We start from the raw sequence: 23569 nt of genomic DNA, 5'->3' as shown, positions 1-23569 counted from the left end.
TCCTTTCCTAATGTCTACCTTTTTGACTGAAATGGCAAATGCAAAATATGCAAGTTTGTGTCTTGCTGCAGAGACATTTTTTTCCTGAAAACACTAGTTCTTGACGAAAAAAATAGAATATAGTACTAGGCCAAGTACCAGGTCCTCCACCTGGGTCACAACAACCCCATGGCAAACTACAGACCTGGGTACGTGTGGTTGGAAAGCTGCAACTTGGAGAGTGACTTGGGAGCTCTGGATGACAAATAAATACAAGTCAGCAGTGTGCCCAGGTGGCCAAGAAAGCCAATGACATCCTAGCTTGTACTAGAAACACTGTGGCCAGCAGGAACAGGGAGATAATAATCTTTCTGTACTGATCAGCACTGAGTAAGCCATACCTCAAGTAGCATGTTCAGTTCTGGGCCTCTCTCTACAGGAAGGACACTGAGGTTCTGAAGTATGTTCAGAGAAGGGCAACAAGGTTTGTGAAGGGCCTGGAGCACATGGCCTACGGGGACCACCTGAGAGAGCTGGAGTTGTTCAATCTGGCAAAGAGGCTGAGGGGAGATGGTCAGTCTTTACAACTACCTAAAGGGACATTAGCTCAAGGAGATGGTCAGTCTCTTCTCCTTGGTGGCAAACAACAGGACTAAAGGAAATGGTTTCAAGCTGCATCAGGGGAGGTTCAGGCTGGATGCTAGAAAATACTTATTCACAGAGAGGGTTATCAAACATTGGAATGGTCTGCTCAGGGCAGTATTGGAGTCACTGGCCCTGGAGGTATTTAAGCAGCATGTGAATCAGTGCAGTAGTTTAAGGCCTATTGGAAAGTAAGAGAATTTGGGACAAGCTAAATTCACAAGCACATTTACCAAATACATTTACATGTCTTCACAATTATATACAATTTAGAAATAATACAGAAATCCAATCTTCCCCTCTGGACAAGGAAAGCCCAGAAGAGGCCAATGCCACCTTCTCTCCCCCTCAACAGAAAACCAGCAAGATCTCATGTGTTATCTGGTCAGTCAAGGTTAGTACACAGTGTAGAGGAGTCAGAGAGGTGAAGGAACAGTGACAACCCAGAGCCCAAGAGCACATAATTGTTTATATATTGTCATTTTATCCCTCTTAGTAAACCAATGAATGACACAGACTTTATCATTATTATTCTTTTACAACCAATGCCGTAATTTATTTACAGTCTGCACTGAACTTCCAGGAAAGTCCCGATTTCTCTTATTGGAATTTTCCAACAAGCCTCAAACTACTACACTCTGGTACCCAGGGACATGGTTTAGTGTTGACTCTTCAGTGCTGGGTCAAAGGTTGGAATGGATGATCTTTGGTCTCTTTCAACCAGATGTTTTCTGTGATTCTGACTTAGCATGAATATTTTCAATGGCAACTAGAAATTACTGTAATGTAAGTTGTTGTTGTTAATTCTCTGTCTTACACCTGATGTAAAAGCAAAGATGTAAAATATTTCTTTTCTGTTAATGTATAGAGGCACATTTGACCTCTTCGGTCTTTCTGCTTGTTTCCTTTTGCTATGAAGTTTTGGTCTTACAAATGAAAGCCCTATAGCAGATCCACTAGATGGTGCAATCCATCTTCTCCATCAATTGTAAAGTCAATACACATAAGCAGTCCATTTTTAAAGAGGAAAAAGTCAAACTTAGCACTAACCAAGGAAAGGTTACTGCCAGAGCAAGGCACCAAACCAAGTACTAGACTATAGGAAAGACCTAAGCCTGAAACCCACACATGTTAGCAGCTAACATCTCCATTTTCAAGAGAAATATGATTTCATCCTGAGTATATAAATGAGGTTCAACAAGATTTTGAACATGTGAAAAAGAAGTAAATCAGAACAGCATGCTTTACATGATTTAAGTACCATCAACACAGAAATATTCAACTCAGTTGGAGGTTAGCAGATGTATTGACTAATAAGAGTGGCATTCAGCATCATATACAGAATCATTTAGGTTGGTAAAGTTCTTCAAGATCATCAAGTCCAACCATTTAACCCTACTCTACCAAGTTTACCACTAAGCTATACTCCCAAGCACCACATCTACATGGCTTCTAAACACATCCAAAGATGGTGAGTCAACCACCTTCCTGGGCATCATAGGCAGGTTTTCCCAAAGTCTCATTTCAGATTTAGAATGTGAGTCCAACTCAAATGGTCTTCCACTACCTTCTATTTAGCTTACCTTTGAAAGAAGCCCTTTCTAATCTATCAGGCATAACTGCCAGTACAAGAGATATTTAGTAAAGGATGTCGCATGGTAGCACTTAAAACCTAAACTTTGTCTAAAGGACCCAACAGGTCAAATCAGTACCCACTAAGACTTGATATCCACACCTCCATTCTGATTATTACCCTTGGTATCCATAACCTTGACCTAAACATGGTTAGCTTTTTACTTCTGTTCCTAATTCCCAATCTTGGTAAAGGAATTAAATCAAGATACAGAAATAGAAAACATGACAGCCAGATAAGGAGGCAAATAACCTCAATGACAGGCTACAGCCTTGATCTTATCACCTTGCAATCGTATTTCAACCCTTGCCAAGTTCCCAAATGTTTGAGATCTGCTGAATCACTGAAGAAGATTCTATATTGCTTATCACTTCCTTACGAAGTGACTACTTACCATGAAGAATTGTGTGCACTGCTAAGACAAGTCCTAGTGTACTGTGTTCCACTAACCTCTCATAAAATGAACAGGTGCAGTGTTTTCAGCTTGGCAGGTTTAGAAAAATTAGTAGTGATTAGTCCATTCTTGGCAGGTTGTGGTGGATTTTTACTCTCAGCAGTTCCTAGTTTTTCTCCTCAAACAAAATGTTACTTGATTTTTTTTTAAAAGAAAATAGCTCTATCAACTGTTACAAAGAACAATATCAACTGTTCTAAATTTGGTTTAATATTTCTTGATATTTGGAAAAATATCCCCATGAAAGCATGTCTGCCATGATGAAATACTGTCTAAAAGGTCACTGCTTTTTTGAGGACATGTCAGCTGAGCACAACAGAAATATTCTGGTTCTTCATTTCACTTAAGAATTTTAGACATTTTCAGAAATATCTGTATCTTGCTTAATAATCTGTATAGTGTGAAGAGAAGGTATGGAATGAATAGACAGAAACTTAGCCTGTAAACTGACTTAGTTATATGGAAGTCATTAAAGACAGTACATTTAACAGTATCTTTACACAGAGATCATCTATAACGCTTTTGCCCATTATTATTTTGTGTCATGCTTGCACACACCACTGACCTTATGGAGTGCAGGAGCCATTACTGGCACCAAAAATCCATTGTAAATGTAATTCACAAGCTGGTTGCGTATCAAGGGATGTGCCACCTAAGAGGACATTGGAGAGAAAGACACAGAACACTTGCAGTGAGATTTAAAACAAGACAGGGCACAGATTATTATCCAATACCAAAACCCTTTTGCATTTAACAGTACATGTTCATTTGTCTTTCTCACTAGCATTTGCTAAGAACCAAGCTTTTAAAGATTTTTCCTTCTTTAAAGACAAAACACAAACTATGTTTGATTAAAGCAAGCCTACTACATGTAGAGAACAGGGATTTTCAATCTCCCTGCATGTTGACAAAGATGAATGGAAGGAAAGAAAAAGGTGTATACCCATGCCTGAAGGGAAGATTTGAGATTCTAAATTTAGCTCCTGCAACCTCATCAGGGTCACCTGAAGGTGATTTGCTGTTAACCTGTCATCTTTCAAAAAGTTTTTAAAAAGCAGAAAAGATGCTTTGCTGATGTTCAAGAGTAGGCAAACCAAAGCACCCTCTAGCTATGGGATAAGAACTGCTGACAAGCCCTTCTTCTAAATAGTGTAAAACCAAACAGAAATTAAAACAAAGCCCTCATTATTAATTTGATATGTTGGTTAAGAGCTTTAAAAAATGAATTATTATTAGAAGCCAAAATTTTACTTTTATATTGGACCATTCATTCTGCTTTCACAAAGAAAATATATTATCTATTCATGCATTTTAAAAATTTCATTGAAAAAAGTTAATATATTCTGACTGAAGTTCACACAGATGGCCAATCTTACATATGGTCACAAAAACATTCTCCCACTTGCAATTCTTACAATCACAGAATCAACTAGGTTGGAAGAGACCTCCAAGATCATCCAATCCAACCTATCACCCAGCCCTATCCAATCAACTAGACCAAAACACTGAGTGCCTCATCCAATCTTTTCTTGAACATCTCCAGAGAGACACTTCCCACACTTACTTTAATTTGTAGCCCTTATTTTGGAAACGGGAAGAAAAAGGGTTGCCCCTCCTATGCTGTAATTTGGGCAAAAAGGAACAACTGGGAAAAGGTCTTGGCTACACTGTCCCTTTTTAATCACTAGCCAAAGTTTTTTGACCAGCACAGAACAAGCCACACCACAAAGAGCATTCCAGGCATTAAGCAAAAACTCCTGCAGTAATAAAGCTTTCAAAAATAGAGGAAGACTATAAAGAAACTGCTTTTTCTGCTTGTCAGCTGAAACATTTTGAGTTTATTTGAAAAGTGGTTTTAAAATAATATGTTCTTTGATTTCTCTGTGGTAATCTTTGATTTTTCTTCAATTTTCAAGTAAAGGTCTCAAATACGACCTCCTGCAAAAATAGATCTCTAGAAAAACACTGCTCAGACACCAAAATGAATACTGTCTCCTCTTCGTGTTTAAACATGCACATTAAAACTCTTGTATATTGCATTTAAGGAATGACAGCTACCGTTATTTTTGCTTGTTCAATGCTTTAAATAGTCAGCCAAATACTTCATTGCATTTCACATATCGCACTAAAAACACACCTTTAATTTACCAATATGATTTTAAATCATATTCAGTACATTTCTTCAAGTAACAAAAACCTAGTTTCTGTAGAATTCATGCAATGTTCATGTAATCTTACCTCAGATCTCTCCACATTTATCATGCGAGATATACAGGGACTGATCTGGTAATTTATGAAGGGAGGGAAAGAGGGGGGGAGATTTGGGTCAGGAATCTTCTGACAGTCTGATTTCTGGGAGGGATATGGTGTTTCTGTATTTTAACTTTTATATAACTGTAAACATTTGTGTGTATATATATATATATATATGCTTGTAAATTGTGCTAAGCTGTAAATACAGCTTAATTCCTTAATTTCCAGATGGCTGAGTCTAGTCTAGGTGATTTCATTCATTGTGTGTGGGGTGGGTAACTCAATCACATAATGGAATAACGATACTGCCAAATCTATTTTCATTTGAAACAGTTATCACCTGAAAGCCAAAACCATATTAATACATCCTTATAAGCACTACAAACAGCATAAATTATTCATTCCTTTCATAAGCAACTAATTTTGGTCTAAATTGAAAATTTCATGCCAGTAATAAAATTAAGAAAATCTCTACAATTCACCAACTTCTGCAGAATATATAAAAAACCTCCTACTTCAGAAGGACAGGCCAACTCTGCCCCATTACCTGTATCACAGCATTGCAAAATTCAAGGGAATTCATGAATTGTACAAGAGCTGGTGACAAGAGCCAGTCATCTTTCAGAAGACAGTGCCACTCTTCTCCTTTTTCTTCCAACTTTGTAGGCAAAGATGAATAGAGGCCACTTAGTCCTGTTGCTAGCACCTATATTTCAGTAACAGAAGAGAAATAAATTAACTTCCCAAATGCTTGAATGGCAATGCCACAGATGGTTCCTCTTATTAGTTTCAGTGACATAAACAATGTTGAAATTAAATTAATTCCCTTTCAGAAGAGTTCTGTGGCAGAAAGACATGAATATTTTAAGGAGCCTTCCATATAATCTCCTTCTTTCAAGAGCTGGTATTTAGAAGAAAATCAGGTTGTCTTCTATTTTTAATTCTTAAGTTATTTAAAAAAAAAAAAAAACAACAAACTTCTAAAATAATTTTGTTTCTTCAGTCCCTTCCAGAAGAAGCCATCACTGTCATGTATCTACATCTTGTCTCTTTCAGTTGAAGACTTGAATCTTACTGCTTACATAGGTCTATATGAAGCAACTTTACTCAGAAGTATGAAATAGAGGAGGAAAGCACCTTCAGCCACAAAATTGAAATTCAGCCTCACAGAGACCACAGACCTAGAGTGTCTTTCAATCCTACGTACTTGAACTCAGCCAAATCCACTAATGAAAAAAACAAAACAGAACAAAACAAAAAACCCCACACACCACTACCAAAATCAAAACAAAATAAAACCCCCAAATGGTTTACAGTTTCTCATTTTCACTCTTATTTGAAGTGAAAGAAAGAAAGAAATAGTAAAAAAAATACCCCAAACACTGAAATAAGTTCTAGCATACACATCATTGGAAACAGTGTCTGTCAGCTCCACCACTATCCATTGGAGAAGATGCAAGGGCTAGCAATGAGGGCTACAAGCTGAGCAACAGCACACCAGGGTGGTAGGCTAATAAGTCCCTTGAGCCTGTTACCATACAGGATGCTGGGGACATAGAAGAATTCTCAAAGTCTCACAGAGATGAACTGTGGGGATCAAGCAATAACAAATCATCAGCACATGCAGAGATCACTGCTAGGTTGGTGGCCACAGGAGTGGCTGGGAATAGCCTGATAGCAAGAGTGGAAGCTAATGGATTAACTCCCTCCCTGAAATGCTTATTTACCAATCCACAGAGAATAATAGGAGGAGTTGGAGAACTGCATTAGACTGAATGACTATCACATATGTGCCATCACTGATATGCGGTAGGACAGCTGTCCCATGACTGGAATGTTTTTATGGATGGCTATGCACTGTTCAGGAAGGACAGACCAGCAAAACGAGGCTGGAGAGTTGCTCTCTATGCTCAAGAGCAACTGAAATGTGTTGAGTTCTATTCAAGGGAGGAGGCAGAACTGGTTGAATGCTTGTAGGTAAGAATTAAAGGAGCTAGAGCTAATTCCTTGGTACTTATGGGTGACTTCAATCACCCCAATACTTACTGGGAAGCTCACACAGCCAGGCACAGCCAGTCCAAAAGTATATCAATGTACCATTGCAGTGTATCAATAACTTCTCGATGGAAGTAGTAGAGGAACCAACAGAGAAAGGTGCACTGCTGGACCTTGTATTAACTAATAAAGAAGGAGTGGATGAGGACATTAAGGTTGGGAATAGCCTTGGGGACAGTGATCATGACATAGTGGAGTCTAGTATTTTACAGGGAAGAAGGGCAACAAGTAGGATCACAGTCCTGGACACCTGCAGGGCAAAGTCTGTCCTCTTCAGAGACACTCTTGCAGAAATCCCATGGGCTAAGGTTCTGGAGGGTAAAAGAGCCCAAAAAAGTTGGTTATTTTTTAAAGACCACTTCCTCCAGGCCCAAGTTAGGTGTGTTCCCCTGAGTAAAAAAATTAGGTAGACATGCTAAGAGACCCGCATGGCTAAGCAAGGAGCTCCTGAATGAAATCTCATGGAAGAAAGAAACTTGCAGTTCATGGAAGAAGGGATCTGTCACTTGGGAAAACAATACAGAAGTTGTCAGGACATGTAGGAACGCAACAAGGAAGGGTCCGGTGCTGTTCAACATCTTCATCAATGACATTGATGAATGGACAGAGTCTACTCAGCAAGTTTGCTGACGGCACTAAACTGGGAGGCTTGGCTGATACAGCTGAAGGCTGTGCAGACATCCAGAGAGACCTGGACAGACTGGGGAGCTGGGCACAGAGGAACCAAATGAGGTTCAACAAGGACAAGCAGAGAGTCCTGCATCTGGGGAGGAATAATAAACTGCACCAGTACAGGCTGGGAGGTGATCTGCTGGAGAGCAGCCCTGTGGAGAGGGACCCGGGAGTCCTGGTGGATAACAAGTTAGCCATGGGACAGCAATGTGCCCTTGTGGTCAAGAGGGTGAATGGGATCCTGGAGTGCATTAAGAGGAGCGTGTTGAGCAGGTTGGAGTAGGTTCTCCTCCACCTCTACTCTGCCCTGGTGAGACCTCATCTTGAGTACTGTGTTCAGTTTTGGGCTCCCCAGTTTAAGAGGGACAGGGATCTGCTGGAAAGTCCAATGGAGGGCTACGAGGGTGATAAGGGGACTGGAGAACTGCCTTATGAGGAGAGGCTGAGGGACCCAGGGCTTTTAGTCTGGAGAAGAGAAGACGTAGAGGGGATTTAATAGATGTTTATAAATATCTGAGGGCTGGGTTTGAGGAAGGGGGGGCACCCACAGAGGCACTTCTCACTTGTTTCCTGTGACTGGACAAGGAGCAACGGATATAGCCTACAGCACAGGAGGTTCCATGTCAACACAAGGGGGAATTTCTGTACTGTAAGAGTCACAGAGCACTGGAACAGGCACCCTAGAGAAGTTGTGGAGTCTCATCCTCTGGAGACTTTCAATGCCTGTCTGGATGTGTTCCTCTGATTTAGGATAGAATGTATGGTCTTGCTTTGACAGGGGTGTTAGAATTGATATCTTTGGGTTCCTTCTAACCCCTAACATCCTGTGATATTAAAGCTTTCATATGATTTACATAGAATATCAGTGAAGTACAAGATTGCATTTTTATTTACAATTGTAAAAGCACATTTTCAAAGTGTTTGTTTACATTTACCTAGAATATTAGTAGTTGTACTTCAAGGTTTAATAATTAAATAATTTCAAGATGGAAATGTTCTAAATATTGTTTATAACTCATCCTTCTGATGTGTTTTTATACAGCATCAGGACAATTTTAAAGATGACCCTTATCTTAATGGGAACATTAAGATTCAGCTTGATGAGAATCTCTTTAGTTTCCCTTCAAAAGACTTGTGAAAGAATTCTCCCTCTTTTCACAAAGGGCTATTTGGCATCTGCAGAGCTAGACAGTCAAAGCTCAGATCAAACACAATTTTTTGTGTATTAGAAAACAAACAGCTGACAATGTGCAAGTCAAAGACCGAGGGTTCACAGAAAGAGATTCAAGTTTTGATCACACACAAGCATAACCTGTTAAAATTGCTAACCCATCTAGTCAGAAAAAAGGCTGCCTTCCAGAATGCCTTCTATTCATAAGTCACATAGTTTTGAAAATAGGTCTTTTCTGGCATACATTATTAAGCTAAATTTCAAGGGAGGAAGTGGGAAATACTGTGGAAAAAAACACTACTTTAGCACAGTGTTACTTCTTTTATATATCTATCTATGTGTGTGTATAAGAAAAATGCTGAAAGTGTTTAAACACTAAGAAGTTAAAGCCACTGAGCAAGGCTCTATTTGTACAATCACATTTTTCTAATACCAGAATGTTTTGCTTGTTCTCTCTTTCACAGTAGAAGAGTTCAGGGCAAAGAGTTAGCAAGATCTTACTAGACCTCCAGAGCTATCCAACTAACCTGCACAGACTTACACCCAAACTCAGGCTTCAGACAGTTCCAGGAAGGAAGACACTCTGAAGGAAGAACCCGAGTTTCTTTTCTGTTGCAACTTGTTAACTAATGGACACTTGATTTTCCATTGTCTGCTTACAGTTTAAGTGCTATTCACCAGCACACACACTTACAGCAAGCAGCGAGATTTTCAGTGCTGTGTACAATTCTTATTTCTCCTTTCCATAGAAAGTTAGTTCTTCAGCACAAGAAGCCAGCCTTGAAGAAAACATACTACCATCCACTAAAAGGAGCAGTGAATTCACAATGCATGTCTTGAAGTGAGAAATTCTTTAGTTTCTCTGAATTACGTTACAAATGGGATTACCATTTGAAATTACTTAGAGTTCCTCACATTCTATAAGCAGACATACAGAACAACACATATCTATACACACTACACTATGAAGTTTTAATCAATATGATGATAAATATAAATTTAAAAAAAAATAAAATAAATCCAAAAGGGAAGGAAATAAATGAGTTTGTGTCCTGGAAGTACAAGACTGGGTTTATTTTTTGTTTTAGGCAGAGCAGTGTCCTTTTAAACTTCCAACTACATTTGCCATGTCAATCCTACATACCTGTCTGCTTCTATATGTCCATTCTGCTTCAGTTTTAAAACTGCAGTAGGGCAACTCTGTCTATTAAATTTAGTTATTTACTTCTTTAACATCAGAAGGTTTTTACTCACGTATTAAGACTGACTTGCCAGATGTAACAACACAACAGTACTGTCAAGTTTTGTAACAGAGTACAACATAGCAAGACATGGTTTGCCTAAAACAGCCACAGAGATGTTCAATTATGTAGCGAAGAGCAACTGTTTTATCTTGCCAAAATATTATACACACTACTTCCACACTAGTTTTTGAACTGATGCTGTAGCATGGCAAGCACATTCCACTTCAGCTAGTCCTGCCACCAGAAACAACAGTCTCAGAGCACCTCATTCCCAATTTTCACTCCCTTCAGGCTCAAAATACTGTAGGGTCTCACAGTGAGACAGAGCACATTCCCTTCCCATCAAATTGGGAGTTATACCACAATTTAATTCACTGTGTGACTGCAAAAACACTTGTGCCGGTCCAAAAACATAAGACACTGGTATGGAAAAAAAGAGCAAGACTGCATTTGTCAGTAGAACTGGCTTAAACAACATGACAAATTGTGAAAGAGTTGTTATTAGGAATAACTGTGTTAGAACACATCTTTATCCAAAGTGACAGACAGAAGAAGAGGAATACAAGGGAGACAGATTAGTTTTGAAGATCAAGCAAAACATCAACTTACGGGGCAAAAATAGGTGTTTTCTGCTATGTGGTTTGCAACAACGTTGTTTTCTGCAGACAGAGACATTATGAAAAGCAGTGCATCACGAGCCTGTTGGCCTACTGTTCCTTCTCGATGGATGAAGGGAATCAACAAGGAAAATATGAGGAAATTGGCAGCTCCTTGGTCCTCGCTGGTGTGGAAAAACAGCTCTAAAATGGAAGGATCTTTGGCTATTATAGAACATAACTGGTTCAAGAGGATGACCAACTCCGTTTCCACTGTTGGAGTGGCTGATCCTGAGCAGGAACTTAGCAACATCATCAAAGGCTTCAAGATGGGTTTATGATGCAGCAAAGGCTGATGAGACTGGGTTACCAGCATTTCATACATTTTGAGTTGCTCCATTTTCGTCTCATCAGTGAACTCTCGACGCAGGCTCCAAAGAAAAAGCTTCTCCATGATGTTTTCTGAAACCACAAACTCCAGAATAGGCCCCATTGAGGAATCCTTTGCTTGCTCCTCAATTAATAAAAAAAGCATGTGCTCCACATAGTTCTGAACAGTGCTGGCCTCATCAGGTGAAATTGCCCCATACTTTGCCTGAGTGTTTTTCAAAGGATCATGCTTCTCTAAGATTTTCAGAACCTAAAGATAAACAAAGGCAGATCAGTTATTTCAATGATTTTTTTAAAAAATGTACACTTACCTCTGTAAGGAAAAAAAATAAATAAAAATTCTGAACACAAAAATTGCAAACTCATATCAGGCTTTTTTGTTTGGGTTTTTTTTCTGTCCAACTTTTTGAAATTATTTTTCACATTTAGCACGTACAAGGCCAAAAATCAGTGCTTTTGTTCACTCAAAAAAAAACCAAAACTCTTTTCTAAGCACCTAAATTTGCCACTTGTCCCATTGCTGGAAACTTGGGGTACTCCACAGTTTGGACAAACTACATTCCCTTAGACTTCAGAAACTGAGTTCCAGCCATGTTTGAAATTAGTTTCTTTGCCACAGAGGACTTAAAGGATCTGCTCTCCAACCAGAGTAACTGTGTTCAGCAGTATCAGTATCATGAGATGATTTACAGCAGCAAGAGTTGCAGAAGTCAACAGAGCTGATATTTCCTTGACATCACATCTTATATGATACCAAACAGCCACTGATGCTTGCATAATCATGCAATGCTAAATATTGACTCAGGATTGAGCAGCAATTGTCATCCTAACATCCATGAATTAAATCCTGGTTTGCACATAATCAATGCAGCTCATTGTCTCAGAAACAGCCACTGCCTTTAGCCCTTTTTTTTGAGGGTAATTGCCACCAAAAACCATGAGAAACAGTTTCTCCCGTAACATAACAGCATCACTACAGCTAAATGAGAAAAGGCAACTCTGACCTTGGAAACGCCACCATTGCTTCTCAAGATAGGCAAAAGCCAGCAAATGCAGCAGCACAGATGGCAGCAGTTACCCATATTACTGCAGTAAATAAGGCCTTTTATTGTGGTGCTCAGAGCAAAACACCTTTGCCTAAAAGCAATTATAATCCTGATGACATGCAAAGAATTTCAGAATAAGGTAAAGTTAATAATCTACATCTATCCATAATGAACAACACTGCACACAGCTTCGCACTGCACATCTAAGGTACTCTACAGAAGTCAAGCAAGCCTTACTCAGCACAAGGAAAGGAAGAGGTTTGCACCAGGGTACAAGACAGAGTGAATGACTAGGAAAGACAGTAGAACAATCTAGACCTTAAGACATTACCACATCCTACACCTTCCTATTTATATGAAAAATTGCAGTTCCAAGTGTGATTAGTAAAGCCTAAACATACTTTGAAAGGTCAATTACCTTTGCATTTTGAGAATGCTGCAGTGTCATCTACTACATTCTATATGAAACATATTTGTTTCTGAGCTATTGGGGATTATCTCAAAAAGAAAGAGCAGAGAAAATTCCTATTAACACAGCCTACTTGAAATCAATAAAACTAATTAACATTACCTGTGCCCAGTGCGTTCTAAACACTATCATGCATGTTTCTGGGTCAACACCCTGCAGGCTTGGAGCCTGCCGATTTCTGCTGATACTGGTTCCAGAGGACATTATAGATTTTCCAAGGGTCAAGCGAACTGAGCCATGCTGGATTTCTTTTCAAAATCTCATTGTTTGCTTCAGATTTTCAAGCATCATGAAAAGACTGATGCTGCGTTTTGAGGTTTGGTATCCACGGAAATCTGTTAAAAAAAAAAAAACCAACACAACACACATATACCTGTGCACATGAAATTATAGTGTATTAAAAAAAAAAATACTGAAAGAGAACACCAAAACATTTTTCTTTTAGTTTGAGCATACATTTTTTTTAAAAGAAAGTTAAATGGAATCATCCTCTCAACTACCATTCTCATGATAATAGTTTTCTAATGCTCGAACTTTTGAGATCAGCGACTGAATTAAGGCACTACTGCAAAAAATAAGCACAACAGAAGCTCATGCACTAAACTTTTTATGCAACTGTACCTACATTTTTAGTTCTTCATTACAACATTCTTGCTAACTGACCATTGTGTCTTTTCAGAGCTACTTAGTAACTAATGTTGCATAGACAACACAGGTTAAAAAAAGGTATAGGTTATTTCTCTCTGTTTTAAAAACAATATTCTCACAAATAGATGTAAATTACAAATACAAATTTTTTTCTGTCAGCAAGCATACTGTAAACTGTTGAAGATATCTGTAGAACACCAAATGCAAGTATCCATATTGAAGTAATAAAGTCCAAACAACACAAAACATAAAAACCTTCATGTAGCTAAAGTCGAAGTACCTGAGGTACCATATTAGAGGACTGTGAGAATGAGACCACATATTCAGACATTCTCTTGATCCATTATTTAATATCATAGATATCCAAGTATCAAAATAGTTGCACACCCGCAGGAGAAAAGTTAAAATGAAACAAAGAAAGGTATCTTCCAGATATTTGAGAGGTTTAAGAGAACGTATTATACCTTCAAGCACCAGCACCTAAGTCACAGAGTTTTGTGCATCCACCCATTTTTTTCCCTCCATAAGCTTTATATTTTTATTCTGCTTTTTGTAGACCAATTAGACTTTGGATTTAATTCACTCTGGAGTCACAGGGGGAAAAAAAAAACCCAATAAAAAATGCCAAAACCCCCATACAAAACCAAACTACACCAAAAACCCCAAACCAAACCCCATCACCAAAAACACCCCTAAAAAAAATGAACCCAAACAAAACTTCCATAATGCCAAAGTACAAGGAAGATGACAAATGCATTACAAGTTTCTACAGCTCCTGTAAATCACAGCAGATTTTTGTTTCTATTAGAGACTGCATTTTTAAATGCTTTCCTTTTCTGCAGTAGCAATTCTTTGCCAGTATAGTAGGTATTTCTTTGCATAAAAACATTTTTTAAGTATCTCTTTTAAGACATAGCTGCTCCCTGTATGTGTATTCTGCTCATACTCTCCAAACTGTTACCAGATGAACACACACCACCTGTCCCAAATGTAGCAGCAACTTTTGCCATTTTCAAAGTGTCCAACTTGGAGATTTCTGAAGCAAGCAAAAAACAAATCATAGTTATGCATTCCCTTGTATTTATATATGTATATTCCAATAGTCATGATCAACTGCATGTTCAGTCTCCTCCCTCCATCCTAATACTTGCTTCTTACAGCATGTAAGAGGCAATCCCTAAACACTCTCATGCAATATAATTAATACATCTAGTTCACCCTTTTTGCAGATGAAGCATTGCACATGCATTTAATTAAGCACAGATCTGGTGATGTTTCTTCAAGAATGAAGCTGGTGTTTCATATAAGCTACTCTCCAGACAATAAATCACCTGGAAGCAGATGCACTGAACAACACTGTACAAAGTCAGCAAGTATTAACCTCATGAGAAACAGTCAACATTGGGAAAAGAAATAATCCCTTACATCAAAATCTCTCTATCCCTCATCCCCTTACTCCAACTACACTTATCACCTGCCTACCTGTTCCATGCTGGCACTAGCCTTATACATTTCAAGCACCTTCCTTCCCAAAAGTTTGGTTCATACACTCCTTTTCTGAAAGCACCTACCAGTACACTGCTCTTTAAACAGTTGGACTGGATGATCTTGGAGGTGTCTTCTAACCTGGTTGAATCTATGATTACTGTAAAAATGAATATTACTATTTCTACATCACTGATGTTCCCACACAGGGGATTGAAAAAAAAAATTAAAGAAATACAGCATTGGCAATCAAAGCCACAAGTGGATTTGAAAACTCAATTTCAGAGGCCTAGAATCTGTTTTTGTTTTTTTTTTTAATTGCTGACTTAAGTAGGTGCCAGTCTATGTTCAGCGCTCAGCTTTCACAGCTCTCAGAGCTCAACATTTCTACTGAGAGAACACCTTCATAAAGAAGATACATGCCTACAGAGGAGTCTTTTCCTGAATGGCTGATGTAGTTTGCCTATTACCATACCTAATAGTGCAAAGCAATTTTTAGCGGACCTATTCTTCAGATGACCTGTCCACTTCCTGACAGTTTCTACTTTGTCAGCTCTCTCTTTCAAAAAGAAATTTTCTCATTTCTGTAGAAGTTCAGCAGGCTCCTCCAGGCAAAAGTGTCCTTCACTGCACAGCCCTAATTCACCCTTTGCACAGATCTGTCCTGGGCATGAAGTGAAGCAAGCAGCTTAGGAAAAACTCATGTGATCATGTAATTAAAGATGGTATCATACGGTGCAGCAAAAGAACTTAATTAACAAAGCAGAGGTGGGCTCAGTTCTGGAATGTATGACACTTGACTTGGCAACTCAGAGGTTGTTCCAATAATTTAAATAAAAGAAACTGGTATTACACACCTAGGTAACACATGAGAAATTCTGTCAGAAGTACATCAACATAATACCAAGAATAGAAACAAAACTTCAGAACAACCACTGTCATTTAAAACAGTAAAAAACAATGAGGGAGACATGGTGTTCTTTTAGAATGTTGATAAAAATCTAAGACAAGCGATGTAAGACTCTTGAGATACATGCAAAGCTCTTGGAAGTACCACACACAAGCAACCCAAAACTACATAACCCATTACTCACTCTAACCTGTTAAAATTCTCTGTCCTTCCCAGCCTTCACAACTTTCTTTTTGCCTTATGCAGATTTCCAATCCCAGCCTCAGAATCTATTCTACCAATTTGGAGACAGCACTTGTTCCCTGCCCATCAGACAGCCTCTCTTTTAAATAACTACTTCTATCTGGTAGCTCTTGTACAGATACTTTAGGGGCAGAGGTTCTATATACTGGTGCTTTGGTTATTACAGATTCCTGAAATACTGCTCTACTTCTCTGCAACTATGAGAAGACCTAAAGGGAACAGAAATAGTGCATCCTTCACCACATATTCAAAGTACAGCAAGATGGCAAGAAATCCAGTTACACAGCCACTGTTATCTTCACATGTCCAGTGGGGAAATTCAGCTTTCACAAAGGTTAGCGCTGCTTAGTTATTGACATTGGTCTAAGAATTGATAACCACCATTGAACATACAGGTCCTGTCTCTTGACAGCTTAGAGTCTAAGCAGACGGCTGCTACTTGTAGTATGGATATTTTTTCCTACACAAGGATATCCTAAGGTTAGCCACCATATATAAATAGCCATTGCAGAAGAAATCTTACATACAGGTGTCCACTCATCTCCCGTATAAAGGCTCCTAATGTATTTAAGAGCTTCTTGCTATTTCCAAGTCTGGATGTGGGCATCCTGAAATTACAACACCAGGAGTTTTCAGATACACAGGCCATTAACTGCCAGCATTTTTATCCAAATTCGATCCTTTTCAGCTAGATGACACTAGATCAGAAAAGCAAGGGCTGCACTGCAAACACTAGGAATGTCTGTGCTACCAACTAGAGAAAACTTTTAGGAAGATTCCCTTGAGCTGATGTTGCATGCATTCTGCCTGGTCCATTTAGTATATGTTTACAGGAACAAACATTATTCCACTGTTTTATAAAGATCTTCAGAAGTATGAGATTGATCAACTGTAAAATAGCAAATTTGTCTCCAGCATTTAGGTACTCTAACACCTACATCTATCAGTTTGCTGCACATAAATACATGTGTTTGTATGTGCATACAAACAATGCAATCACAAGATTAAAGCTACTTACATACTGAAGTAATAAAAGTATCACCAAAAAAAGCTCATTTGTCCCTTGGTGGCAAACAGTAACATCTTAGTAATATTCAGTGTAACAGTTTATTCTGAATGTTCACTCCTATTGCACAAAGTCATCATCAACAGACTGTACAAAGCAACAAATGCAGAACAAAGTATACCAAATTTAAATTACTAGCTGAAAACAACCTGCCTGCAGCAAATACTAACTTGGTAAGGGATAAGTTTACTTGCATCTAGCCCAGCTATCGGACCAGAAACGTTAAGAACAGCGAGAGAACACAGACATCATCCTCACAGCAGCCAATACTATGGCTTTTTAATCATCTCTAAATTAAAAACAACAAGACAACAACAAGCAGACTGCAATGCACAGTAATACTCCTAAGATCAACTCCATTTCCCTAAGGAAGCAAATATTTCAAGTCTGGAAAGCATTTTGGGATGCTGGGATCTCCTCACTAATACAAAACACTAATAGATTGTGTAGACTTCAAAGACTTTGAACTCCTGTAATAGTGTTTCAAAAAGCATAAAAAGACTTTGACAACTTAAGTGGTCACAGAGTAAATCCTAAAACAAACATACTTATTTAAACAAGAAAGTAATTGAATTGGAAGAGACATTATCCTTTAAGATATATATCAATCTAAATTAGCATGCTCTAGCTACAGTAGCAATAAGAAAGAATACATTTATTATACTTAAGCAGATTTTGTTACTAGATTAGTATGTTTTCTTGACTGTTTTGCAAGACTAAACATGTCACTAACTGCAACATCACTGTAATCCCTGTGAGGTAAAATTTCTAATTAAACAGAAAAAAATAATGCTACCATATTGAGTCCAAACGTAAGGAAATATTTTCTAGAACTCTGATTAATGGAGGAAGCAGGAGAAGTGAACTTCAGCACAACTAAGAACAGAAGTAACCATTTATCTTAATCGGTTGTTGGCTAAATTTCTACAGTAATTTAGCCTTTCCTCTCCGCTAAATCTTGATCGAGATGTTATTCCACCATTTGATAGTCCTGACAAGTGAAAAATACACCTCTTCCGCAGTCCATTCAAAAATCTGCTTCCCAAAACCACAGCTCAGTTTAGTGCTTTGACCCAGCCACACAATAACAGAACCTTCTTAGCAGGTAAAGCTTTCCACAATTCAACCATATCTTATCTGTTAGCCATTTAACCCCATTACAAGGCCAAGTCCACTTATATATGTCTTCTAGAGCTATTTCAATTGCCTGTGCTGACATCACTTAAGCCCCTAATCCCTCCTCTACTGCACAAGGTACCCACTCCTACTGCCAAGGCTTTATACATCTATCAATCTTCATGCGGATCAAGAAAATACCAGCATACACATCACCCACATGTAGGACTAAGGTTCAAAAGAGACAAGTCACCATCTCCTCTAATTTTTTTCTATATTCCCTGTGTAACTGGACAACAGTTTTTGCTATTAGGGAACTGATTTTAGCACCTCCATAAACTTTGTTGGTTTCATGTTAAATGCTGCTCAGAATGGGCTTCATTTGTTAGAGTTTTTTGTTTGGTTGGTTTTTGGTTTTGTTTTGTTTTTCTTTTCTTAATTTTCTGCATATGTGGTTACCTGTTGCATATGCAAACATGCTAACAAGCATTTGACTCTCTCTAAGCAGCAAAGTTACACAGTCATATAAACAAGTGTGCAATCACAGTGTCTGTTCAATGAAGAGGAGGGGAATAAGAAAATAGAAACCTCACTACAATTTAGCCTATATCCAAAGGAACAGGAACAGTCCACAGCCAGTCTGGATAGGTAAAGATTAATGATGAGATCAAGACCCAGTCATTGGACTTGTGGAGGATACATGCTTTCAGTTTTCTTTCGGAAGTCTGTACATGATCAACGGTTTTTTACACAGCTGATAAGAGGGCTGCACTACCCAGGCAACAGAAGTACTGCAAAGTACACTGGAAGAATAGCCTAGCAGAGAATTTCTTATGAAGTCCACTCCCACTGGAATGTCTTTCTTCAAAAGTTTCACTTCTGAACTCAAGGAAAATAGCACCAAAGTTTGTAGGATTGGGGCATCCCAAACAATGCATGACATGCAGACGAGAAGTACACTGACTAATATCATAAGATAGAGAAAATAGGCTGCAAGGTTCTGCAACTTAATTTCAAGGCTGTCTTCTATTGCAAAGCTGAGCTACTGTGTTATCACACACTTCTCCAACACAAGTGTACCTCTGTTAACAGATGTGGGATGCTTTTACACTGCTGGCCAAGGCTTTCCACTCTGTCAGTCCAGGCAACACAAGAGACAACAGGCAGATGGATAAGAAGCCTTGACAGCAGTGAAGAAAACAGCATATATTAAAACATTGCCACAGACCAGTGCAGCATAAAGGGGCTTGAAATTACACAACTTCAAAGAAGTAGAGGGAAATTCTATGGTCTTATGCACAGCTATGCAATCACTTCTCTGCAGTTTCTGATAACTGGATGAGGGAGGGTGGAAAAAATTAATAACAAATTTCAGCATGCCTCAACTTAGTTCCAGCTTAAAAGGGACCTTGTTCAGGGATGTTTAGTTTTTGATTGAAAAGAAAGCCTTCTGTATAAATTCATCATCTTTTTATTAGGGACTATAATCAGGGAGAGGGTTTAAATTTTATTAACAAGAATGCTTCAAAAGAAGACATCAGTCCTTTCACAGGAAAGGATTCACTGCACTCACAGTAAATTCTGTTACAGAAGCAAAGCCTGTGAAGAACAGTCACATCCCCACCCTCCATGATCCTGTAAAGCCACTACCAGAATGTAGAAGGATTACAGTTTGCTCACTGGAGAACAGTAGGTCTGTGGTAGGGAACTGAGAACATGTCAGTGGCTAAACACCACTGAATAAGAGAAGCCTCTTTTTGGTTAAGTTTTACTTACCTTCAGAAGCTCTAATAACAAGAAAGCTGCAGCAGATTATTAGAGGAATGGTTCAAATTACATGAACAATTATGTCCCCCTTCATTTGTTCTTTCATGTTTCAACACTGCAGCCCATCAACTGCCCTATCCTTTTGTCTACCTCAAGCAAACACCGCACATCTAGCTTTTTCCAATCTATCTTTCCTATCAAGTATCTGCAATGACACTATGCCTTCCATGTGTGGGTCAGAAGGCACGTTTTACATAGATAAATTTATCTGCCTTTAAGTCTAACAGAGAAACCCACCACAAATTGTAAAGCAATGTAGTTAATCTAAGTATCAATCTGTTCTCATCAAGCACAATTTAATCCAACCTACTAGCATGAAAGCAAGACTGTCTTGTGCCCTATCTCATGAGAGAAACCACACACAGTATGTTTTATAACGAGACAAAAATCTTACTGTCCCATCTGCAGTTAGCCTGCTAAAGTTAAAAACTGCAATTAATCTTTTCTCAAATCTCCAGGGAGATGCATTACAGATTCACAGTAGCTCACACAACTAACTGGAGTGCAACAAACCTCTTCATGTGACCTATATAATCCCAGTATTGTATGTTAGAGGATCCAAGTTACGGCATTAAAGAAATACACTGTTCTCCAAACACAGGAATGGATACTGCCCCAGTGACAGTAATAGGAAAGAGGCTCACCTGACAGCCCCAGTTCAGCAGTGCTGCAAAGGCAAGTAACAGGATCAGCTCACATTAGCAGCCCATGCATAGGGACACAGACTAAGCCAAATCCCACGACTTCAGAGACTTTTCTGTGCGGATCAGACAAAATGAGAGACCAATCAGGTAGTGTGGTCCAAAATACCTTGATGGGTTAGGCTAAAATTACACACAGTGGGTCTGGTAAAGTATACAGCTAACCCACAAATATAATTCAAAAGTCATATTACCAAACATGGAAAAGGGCAATGACTGCTCAAGAAAACAAAGGAGAATACTTGACAGACCTTGACCTCCTCAGAAAGCTTTATTTTTCTGATACACCCCGTGTCATGTTCATCTACCACATGCTTTTGCACATGGGCAATTCCACTGGAACTCAAGAGCATCCAATCATCAAAATAACTCTTGCAGGAGTAAGTCTCAGGAGAAATGAACTACACATTCATATTTTTAGGTTATAAATCTTTGAAAATCTAAAGGTATGACTTCATTCCTACCTATATACGGAAGAAGCAAGATGTCAAACTGCTATCAGCTCAAAGCCTTTAGCTTTGCTGGTTCATTCCCAAATGACCCCCAAAACTGCTAATCCAAGCAAAGCTAGTTTACATAGAAACTCATTAAACTGAGGCATGCAGACCAAAGCACTCAGTCTTACACTGTATGAAGTTGGCCTTTAAACTGAGTTTTGTTTTGCTTGTAAAGTTTATACCGTGAATACACTGTCATACCAACTTTCAAACAGAAAGACAACCCCCAAAGGGCAGAGCACACATTACTGAATGAAAGCTGCCTTCCATTCCATGATTTATAGGTGAATTTCAGGTATCAGCAGCTATGTCTACACTGGTAATTTTGTTTGGTCAATTAAGTGAATTACTAGGGAAAAACCTGTGGTTGCCAACCTCCCCATCTCTACAGAGACTCTGCAAGAGAGTTTATTTAAAAATTCATTACTATCCAGAAATGAGAAGGAACAACACACCGGAAAGACATAAAACCAACTTTATTGCAGTTAGGTAGTGGAAGAAATCAAAATTATTCCATACAATCTGCAACATCAGTTTTGCTTTCCAAGACAATTCTGACATCTGTGTGGTGTACAAACGTGTCCCAAACACACTCATAATTTAGGTAAACCACAGGCTTTCAAAAATTGTGTTGCTGAGGTGAATGGAACTTTTTTTTTTTAAGTTTTTTGGGGGGGTTGTGTGGTTTGTGGGGGGTTGGTTGTTTTGTGTGGGTTTGGAGTTTAAGAAATGTAAAACAGTGGCTACAGCTAGAACTGCATAATGCATTCATAGGAAATTAACTTGCCTAAGAAACCTTCCTGACAGGAAAATGAATGAGACCAACAAAGCTGTAGAAAACTCTGTACACTGAAGATTTAGAAGTATATTCAGAACACTAGTATACAGAATAAGAAATACTACCTTCACAACAGAAAGGTGGTCTAGAAAAAAAGAACTTATTGATATACCTGTAATTACCATATGTAGATTGCAGAAAACAAGATTTTATGGCTACAGTGACAGTATGCAAGACAAAATTTCAAGTGACTTGTATTACATGCCAAACTGCTCATTTTAAGTGTAAGATGTCAAAGAATATTCCCAAGTCTACAAAGTGACACTAAGAAGATATGTATGTTTTCAGTGCTAATCATCAACAAAATGCAAATACACTTTAAAAACATTTCTAGTTTATTTCCAAACTCTTAGATGATTCTGCAGGTTCTAAATATAGTTGAAGCACAAGTATCAACAGCAAAACACCACTAAGATTATGCTGATTACCTGATCAATAAACCAACCAACAAGCTTCCCCACAGGACTGTCATCAAGTTTTCACTGAGAAAAGGGCTTCCACTTCACAGGATGAATTCCCCACGCTTGTCCACAAAAAAAAACAAACCCAAAAAACCCAAACAAACAAAACAAACACCAGAACAACAAAAAAAAAAAATATCCAACCCAGAATCATAGAACGCTGGGGGTTGGAAGCAACCTCTGAAAATCATTGAGTCTAACCTCCCTGACAAAGCAGGGTCATCTAGGGTAGGTCAACACAGGAACACATCCAGATGAGTCTTGAAATTCTCAGAAAGGAGACTGCACAACAACCCTGGGCAGCCTGTTCCAGTGCCCTTACAATAAAGGTTTTCCTTATGTTGAGGTGGAACTTCCTGTATTCAATGTACATGTTATTTCTATTTATCTGCCTCTTTCAAATTGAAAGCTCCATGAAAGGACAGAATATGATAGAAAATCAAAATTATTAGGCATAGAATGGATATTGTGTAGTAGTTAACATAATGCTTACTCCAGGAGCGTATTTATTTATCCTACCAGAGGTTTATTTAGAATACAAAGGCTGTTACTTTTTCCAGGGGAAAAATGCTTTTATAACTGTATCTAAATTTATGTAGCCACTATCATACAATAAAACTCATATTTTCATTTATGTTCCTTATAGTACATGACTACAGAAGCTAACTAGATGACTTGAATCTGTCATTTATCCTTCTGCACACAGTTAAACTACTCATCTTACAGAGAATTACCACCCCAAAACACTCTACCCAAATCAACAGTATTTCCTACATTCTGAAGTGATAACTTGTTAGTGACACAATGAACTAAAGAACAAATGGAATAAGCAAAAGCATATTGTTATGCAACTTCAGGACAACTGTTTCATTGCACTGTAGGATAGCCGAAGCCCATCACAAATGACTTCTCAAACCTAAACAGCTACCAAAGCTTAAAAGATAATGCTCATATCTCACCATATGTACCATGTATGGTCTGATACCAGACAAGGGGCTGTTGCAAAATGTTATATATAATGGATTGCCACTTCTCTGATTTTTCTAAAAAATAAAGTGGACAACAGAAAGCACAGAACTCCATGTGGACCAACACTGTTTGCATCAGACATTTGCAATTTAGCTTGGAGAAAGCTTCAGACACTTCAGAACTTCCGTTGTCCTAAATTATGTT

The 23569-nt window shown here is 38.5% G+C and overlaps 1 protein-coding gene across 4 annotated transcripts in view; it reads right to left on the bottom strand.

Annotated features, from left to right (window-relative positions):
- Nucleotides 1-23569, bottom strand: part of FHIP1A (FHF complex subunit HOOK interacting protein 1A) — a 99678-nt gene that overhangs the window by 33338 nt on the left and 42771 nt on the right. For 3 of the 4 annotated variants that reach the window (XM_064148650.1, XM_064148647.1, XM_064148649.1), the window contains exons 3-6: nt 12707-12939; nt 10713-11339; nt 5509-5667; nt 3274-3360 (exon numbers count right to left, since the gene is read on the bottom strand). In XM_064148650.1, the coding sequence (XP_064004720.1) occupies nt 3274-3360; nt 5509-5667; nt 10713-11339; nt 12707-12808 (975 nt within the window). In that variant the 5' untranslated portion in view covers nt 12809-12939. Of the gene's footprint in view, nt 1-3273; nt 3361-5508; nt 5668-10712; nt 11340-12706; nt 12940-20543; nt 20657-23569 lie in introns of all 4 variants that reach the window. The other variant, XM_064148648.1, reaches the window with a different exon arrangement.

The sequence above is a fragment of the Pogoniulus pusillus genome, chromosome 9 (genome assembly GCF_015220805.1).
Source record: "Pogoniulus pusillus isolate bPogPus1 chromosome 9, bPogPus1.pri, whole genome shotgun sequence".
Lineage (NCBI taxonomy): Eukaryota > Metazoa > Chordata > Aves > Piciformes > Lybiidae > Pogoniulus > Pogoniulus pusillus.
Note: the sequence above shows the minus strand (reverse complement) of the source record. Positions and strands in the feature narration are given on the sequence as shown.